We start from the raw sequence: 7653 nt of genomic DNA, 5'->3' as shown, positions 1-7653 counted from the left end.
ATGTACTTTGTTACTACCCACCTCTGCTAATCTTTGGTATCAGCATAGATAAATTAACGACATCGTATTATTTAAAACTGCTGGACATAATCTTGTTATATATTCTGTAAAAGTTATATAAAAATTATATAAAAAAAGTTATAAAAGTTATATAAAAGTATTATTAACTTAACAATGCACATAACTTACCACCTGTAGATGTCTGCTGAGTTGCCTTTCTTCTTTAACTTCATCTTGTTCTGACACAACGTGCATCTTATTCTATTTTTCAACAGCTTCTTTTTCTGTAACCATTTAATTAATTTGACTGTCCTCCTCTTGGTTGTCTTTCCCTCCGTTAAAGACAATATTTTATTTCCCAAATGCATGTTTTTATGTTAGATTTCATCTAAATTTAAAGTTTCCAATGCAACTTCCACTTGCATCTTCGAGGTTGTGGAGTTGGACGCTAATTAAAAAAAAAAAAAAAAAAAAAAAAAAAAAAAGATTTGGGCGCTAGTTTTGAGGATACGCCCAAACGTGGTCCGAGTGTGCACGCCACACACGCGCATGAGATAAACTGATCGGCAGCGTGAATGGATAGGACACTGACACACCCATCGAGTCCAATTATCTTGTGTGGATTGCATCATGCTTCCAAACAAAAACATTATACAATTTCTTAATGACATAAAAGTGTTTGGAGCCCGCTTTACTCTGACAGAGCTATCATATTTTGATAATACACTTGAAATCCAGGCTCCTAGAGAGCTCCTTTTCGAAATGAGGTTACGAAACAGAATATCTTCTGCAGTCATACGACTTGAACCAATCAGCAGAGAAGAAGAGGAGGAGGAGGAGGAAGAGGAGCGCGCCAAGTCGAAAAACACACATCATCGAGGTAATCACCAGTTAACAACCTTAGCAGCGTAACGTTAGTTAACATGGACTCTGTGGCTATGCGAAGAGGCAAAAGAAAGATGAATTGCATTGGTAATGTGGACTGACAACCTTAAATGTGTCAATATTGATGTATGCATTAAGTTGGTTTTGTCTGAAATGTATAACGTTACTTCATAGCCAGGCAGCTGGCTCGCAATTACTAGCAAGCTAATTGATTAACGTTAGCCTTTGTCGTTAGCCTTCTTTAATGGCAGTTTAGTAATCGGCTGCAAAAGTGGGGGGGTTTTTTTGTTGTTGTTTTTTTCCGCTCATGTAACTGTTACAATTAACCATAACATTATTATTTACCTTGTTTGCTAGTTAACTTAGTCCTGGGCATAGACTGTTACATTATAACTTACAATGTAGACAAAGCTACACTTAGCAATGGTAACTTAATGGTATAATGTAACTGTTGCAGTGTTAGCCAAATATTTTTTTTTAACAACGCTAATCAATAACAATAATATCAATATCAATGATTTTTAATTTATCAGTGAGATCTATTTAATACAATTATATACAAAAATATAGTGAAATAATGAATTTGAGACCATGCAGAATGTAGATTGGTGATTTGCCTCTGATCAAGGGCTTTTGTCGGTGAGCTTGGTGACTTGTAAATCGGGCTTAAATCATGTAATGTGAACTTGGCATTAGTCTACAAATCTGAATAAGATTTGTATTCATGTTAACTATACCATGGTAATATAAGCTGAAATTTATAGATGAAATTGGGAGTAATAGAAAATAATAGGCTATATCAGTAATGTAATTACTTACAATAGGCTAGATTGTAAGTACCAGTTCATTGAGTGACAAATAAAATGCATCTTCTAACAGCTTAGGCTCATGTTATCCTCCCAACGCTTTCTCCTTTCCCTTTCACCAACTAAATGAAAAGTGTTATAAATTGCTGTTTTGATATTGTTCTCTTCTCTTCATCTTCTTTAATCTTCCACTCAGACCCGTCCGTGCAGCAGTCTCCACAAGACATGGCAAAGAAATCTGCAAGAGTCAAGAAGGCTGAAAAGGGTGGGTTTACTAAATCACTTTTTAAAACTTTTTTTTTTTTTTACTTTTAGAAATATAAATTTGCCTGTAATGTATGTTGTTCCTGCCTTTTCTCAGTATTATTCGGCTTGTCTTATAGGCTACTAAATAAATAAAAAAGAGTTTACATGATGGTTGTATCTTTAGTTTTGTACCTCTCAAAATTTCCAGTGCCAGAGATTTAAATATAAATGGAAAAATACAGTTGTTTTGTGTTTAGTTGAGTGTCAAGCAGTTGACCTGCCCAGCAAACATCACTCGCTAAAAAGAATACTGACATCTGTTAATAAATTAAAAATGTTATCTGTTATTGAAACTTTACAGTGCTTTCACCTCTGTGGAACCAAGCACAGACCTCTGCAGCAGAAAAAGCTGAAGAACCTGGTAAGCAAGTGTGTAATGCCTTTTCTCAATATTACATGGCTTGTCTTATACTGAATACAAAAAAAGAGTTTATGTGATTGTGGTTGTATCTTTAGTTTATCCAGTTACCAGTTCATTGAGTGACAATTAAAATGCATCTTCTAACAGCTTAGGCTCATGTTATCCTCCCAACGCTTTCTCCTTTCCCTTTCACCAACTAAATGAAAAGTGTTATGTTATAAATTGCTGTTTTGATATTGTTCTCTTCATCTTCTTTAATCTTCCACTCAGACCCGTCCGTGCAGCAGTCTCCACAAGACATGGCAAAGAAATCTGCAAGAGTCAAGAAGGCTGAAAAGGGTGGGTTTACTAAATCACTTTTTAAAACTTTTTTTTTTTTTGGCCCAAGACTTTTTGGCTTTCAATATATTATAAAAAGTGTGACGACAGTAATACCTCTATGCATAGAAATCTAGAGCAATGCTGATATGAAGGTATTTCTTGCCAAAAAGGGGCTTCAGCTCTCATTAGCCTAACTGTCGAAATTAACATTTAGAGTTGTGTGACTTCCTTATTTACAGTATCTGATGTGGACAGTGATGTTGATTTACAAGTTAAACAGTCATAGGCGGTTTCTCAATATTAAAGTAGCTGTGGTATTTTTAAATTCTGGTAGGATCATTTTCATTACCATCCTAAATTTTGCATAACATATTTTACAAAATTGATGAGATTCAGTGAAGCAGTAATGTTCAGATATGTCAATAATAAATAATAATTTCTGTGCAAAGAAATGGTTGTAATTGGATGAATTTTCACCCCTGATGAGACACCTACACCTTGTTTAAATGAAAGCCATATCCTCTTTAAATATATTGTTCTCTCTAATATTTAATCTAGGCCAATTTGTGCACCAGCCTCCATTGAATCAACAAAAGATATCATCAAGGACCAAGAAAAGTGAAAAGGGTATATTTGCTTTTTTACATTGCCATTGTGGTCTTACTTGCAGTAGTACAAGGTTAATTTTACTCTATTACCTCCTATCATTATATATTGAAAGAAGTGACATACAATGTTTTCACTTTTAGGAATACAAATTTGCCTGTAATGTATGTTGTTCCTGCCTTTTCTCAGTATTATTCGGCTTGTCTTATAGGCTACTAAATAAAAAAAAAAAGAGTTTACATGATGGTTGTATCTTTAGTTTTGTACCTCTCAAAATTTCCAGTGCCAGAGATTTAAATATAAATGGAAAAATACAGCTGTTTTGTGTTTAGTTGAGTGTCAAGCAGTTGACCTGCCCAGCAAACATCACTCGCTAAAAAGAATACTGACATCTGTTAATAAATTAAAAATGTTATCTGTTATTGAAACTTTATAGTGCTTTCACCTCTGTGGAACCAAGCACAGACCTCTGCAGCAGAAAAAGCTGAAGAACCTGGTAAGCAAGTGTGCAATGTCAAGTGTGTAATGCCTTTTCTCAATATTACATGGCTTGTCTTATACTGAATACAAAAAAAGAGTTTATGTGATTGTGGTTGTATCTTTAGTTTATCCCCACCACACAGCATTATCCGATAAGAAGAGGTGGTTGGATGTGTAATAGTAATGGTTTTAATTTTGTACCTTTCAGAATTTCCTAAATACATCTGTTGGAGACTTTTTGCTAAAGTTACAGCTGTTTTGTGTGTTTAGTTTTGCTGCTTTGTAACAATCTGTATAGTAAAAAGCGCTATATAAATGAAGGTGACGACTTTAGTTGAGTGTCAAACAGGTGACTTGCCTAGCCCTCAAACATTAGCGTACATTTTTTGCTAAAAAGAAAACTGACATCTGTAGCTAAATTAAATTTTACATCTGTCATTGAAACTTTACAGTGCTTTCACCTCTGTGGGATCATCCACAGACCTCTGTAGATGAAAATGCTAAAGAAACCGGTAAGTTTCAGAGTCAACTACATTTAACATAACTTTGAAGCATGTGATTATTATTATTTTTTTAAATCTCAGTATTGCTTTTCATGTGCTTTTTATGCTGCTTTGTTTACTTGCTATTTAACTCCATAGATAGAAAGTGTTAATATTTTAAAATGTGTTATTCTGCTTAACCATATCTAATTATGAGGTCCTAATTTATTATAGAAGACACCACTCTGCAAACAGCTCTGCAGGAGGCTAGGCAAACTATTGAAGGCCAAAAAACCGAGATTGCCACCTTAAAAGAATGGGTTGACATTCTGAAAGAGGATCGAGATTTCCTCCGAGAGAGACTTAAAGAGGGTAAAACTAATTTGAGGACATTTCAGCTTAAAAATGATTGATTGTCATAACACCATTGTCAAACAATTCATTATTCTCTTTTCACAGCTCTTGCCGTAAGAAGCGAGAAGGGGGTAGATGTGGCCAGTAATATCCCACCTATTGAGCAGGCACCTGGAAAGAGGAAACAGGAGTCAGATATAACCGATTCCTCATCCTCTGATTCCTCATCGGATTCTGAGCCCGATTCCGAGTCCCCCGAGCCCAAGAAAGCCAAGAAGAAGTTAAAGTCAAAGCCCAAAAAGGCCAAGAAAATGAGCAAAACACTAAGAGGTATGCAGTAAGTCATACTCAAATTGATGCAGTGGTCAGTCTCTAATTGGGCAGTAGGTAAAAAAATGTATATAAACACTTTTAACACACTTTTCAATCACTATGTTCTCTAGTTGATTCCACAGTACACCGTGTGTTGTTATTTTTGACAATTAAAAAACAAATGGCCACAGATCTAGTTCCCCTCCCAACTAACTGGTTTGGAATTGTTCCTAATATTGACTAATTTGGCAAATCCCAGAAGTACACCAAATCGCCATCACTGCAGTGGTGATTACTCCCCTGAAAGTTTATGTATGATTCCTTTGTACCTGAATTTCACAGCTTTTCAGCCCCATTGTTTTTGTGTAAACCAAGTTAGAACAGAGACCTGTCAAAAATGTGTTACAACTGTGACAGTTCTCCTCTTTGTCAAATTGTTTATTAGCTCCGTTTGTGAACGGAAATGTAATGTTTGCTTATTTTTGTTTGATTAAGCAAATGTAAAAACTGTGAACTGTAGTACAGCACTATTATTAGGCTGGTCTGATTTAAAGGAGAACTCCGGTCAATTTTAACATTGAGCTCATTTTTTTATACATTTGGAGTGCTGTCAATACAGAGAACAACGACAAAAATCGGTGTTGCCTACACCGAGTTATTCTATTTTTAAAATTTGCACCCTGTTGACTTCAATGGGGCAAGTACTAAACCTGCTTTTAGCCTCTTAACATCCTTGATGTGTCATTACAAGTGCACAGAAAATGTGAGTGATTCCTTCTGAGTGAACACGAGTGAGTCTGACTGCAGTAGATGTGAAAGATATGTATAAAAATGATGTTATTTAAGCCAGCGCAAATACCTGTATTTACATCCTATTTTTCGGTTGAAGTCCAAAGTAGTCGATTGCAGAGTTCACACGCATAGGTTTAGTTACCTATGATCACGCGCGTGAACTCGGCAATCGACTACTTTGGACTTCAACCGAAAAACAGGATGTAAATACAGGTATTTGCGCTGGCTTAAATAACATCATTTTTATACATATCTTTCACATCTACTGCAGTCAGACTCACTCGTGTTCACTCAGAAGGAATCACTCACATTTTCTGTGCACTTGTAATGACACATCAAGGATGTTAAGAGGCTAAAAGCAGGTTTAGTACTTGCCCCATTGAAGTCAACAGGGTGCAAATTTTAAAAAGAGGATAACACGGTGTAGGCAACACCGATTTTTGTCGTTGTTCTCTGTATTGACAGCACTCCAAATGTATAAAAAAATGAGCTCAATGTTAAAATTGACCGGAGTTCTCCTTTAATTGGATTCAACCATTAATGCTTTCTCTTGTTCTACAGTCAAAACCCCTGACGACTCCATCCGCCGCTACAACATGGTGTTGGAAAAGATTAAAAAGGAACGCATCAGCAAAGCCGAAGCATATACAAGGCTTGGGGTTGATCGCAATACTATTGTGTTTCAGGCTCCAATTGCAGAACTTGCAGCAACTAACCCAGATCTGTTAAATACATTGAGGTCATCTTTTAAAAGAAAGGACAGTCTGAAAAGGTTTGCTGAAACTTGCAGGGGGTTTTGTGAGCAGGAGCCTACAGCTTCAGCTATCCTAAAGAAAAAGGATGATGGATCCTTACTGGATATTTACAAGAAGTAGTTGTAAAGATGTTTTACAAGTAGTTTGTTTTAGGGCTGGGCGATATATCGCATGACATTGTTAAGCGCATCTCGTCAGTAAAGCCGGTTCCTTGATTAGTAGTAAATCGCCATCACCTGCTTTCAGATGGAGCGGCGTTTACTACGAAGAGCCGTAGTTCACTGACAAGCTGAGCCATATCGCATTAAATATCACGGACGTATCGCCTGCAATATTTAATGCGATATGGCTCAGCTTGTCAGTGAACTACGGCTCTGTGTAGTGAATGCCGCTCCATCTGAAAGCAGGCGATGGCGATTTACTACTAGTCAAGGAACCGGCTTTACTGACGAGATGCGCATAACAATGTCATGCGATATATCGCCCAGCCCTAGATTGTTTGTACTGCCATGTGTTTGTGCCATGTATTTGTTTAGTTTAGTTTTGTTAAGCGTTAAATATTTCATGATGTGCAGGAATCCACATCAGTAGCTTTATACATTAAAAAGTGACTCTACCCAAAAAAAGATCAAGCTGTTTGTGAATTTTCTTTATTTTTTTTTTTTTTTAAAACAGCTTTATGGTTTTGAAAAGAGTTTTCAGATATACAGGCACTTAAAATAAAGTTCATGGTGTATGTACTGCATTCCTTCTCAGCTCTTTCCAGCTGTTGATTTAACTGGTTTATACCGTTTAAGAATAAAGCAGTGAAGTTAAGATCAAAGTCCATTTGTGTCCACAGTACATTGTTTGCAAAGGCTTGAACTTTCATGTTCATATTCATGTCATTTCACAGTTATGCCACATTGTTCATCAGTGTTTCAAAGCACCAAGTCACCACTTTAGTTGAGGGGCCACACACATGATGAAGTCATTGATAAATAATGCTTAGTTAATGATGACTACTGTATTTGAATGCCAACAGAATTCATATGTTATGTGCTGTGATTGGCCAATTTTGGGGTCTGTCCATTTACCTGCAGGCTATGAAGAAGAAATGAACATGCTTGGAAACTTCAGAAAAACAGTTCTCACATTAATTGATATACTGTTCTAGCCCGTATGCATGCATTAGGTAATGTGGATTTTTGTAC

The 7653-nt window shown here is 36.2% G+C and overlaps 1 protein-coding gene across 1 annotated transcript; it reads left to right on the top strand.

Annotated features, from left to right (window-relative positions):
* Positions 1-762: 762 nt before the first annotated feature.
* On the top strand, positions 763-7286 carry LOC307170856 (uncharacterized protein; the record flags this gene model as incomplete). Its single annotated transcript, XM_079892169.1, has 8 exons — positions 763-880; positions 1888-1956; positions 2629-2697; positions 4218-4277; positions 4482-4619; positions 4707-5454; positions 6219-6599; positions 6955-7286. 6 exons carry the CDS (start codon positions 763-765, stop codon positions 4940-4942), a joined length of 690 nt encoding a protein of 229 aa, XP_079748295.1. The 3' UTR covers positions 4943-5454; positions 6219-6599; positions 6955-7286.
* Positions 7287-7653: the final 367 nt, after the last annotated feature.

The sequence above is a fragment of the Squalius cephalus genome (assembly GCF_949319135.1).
Source record: "Squalius cephalus genome assembly, chromosome: 14".
NCBI classification, from domain to species: Eukaryota; Metazoa; Chordata; class Actinopteri; order Cypriniformes; family Leuciscidae; genus Squalius; species Squalius cephalus.
The sequence above is the reverse complement of the archived record's forward strand: the minus strand, read 5'-3'. Positions and strand labels throughout refer to the sequence as shown.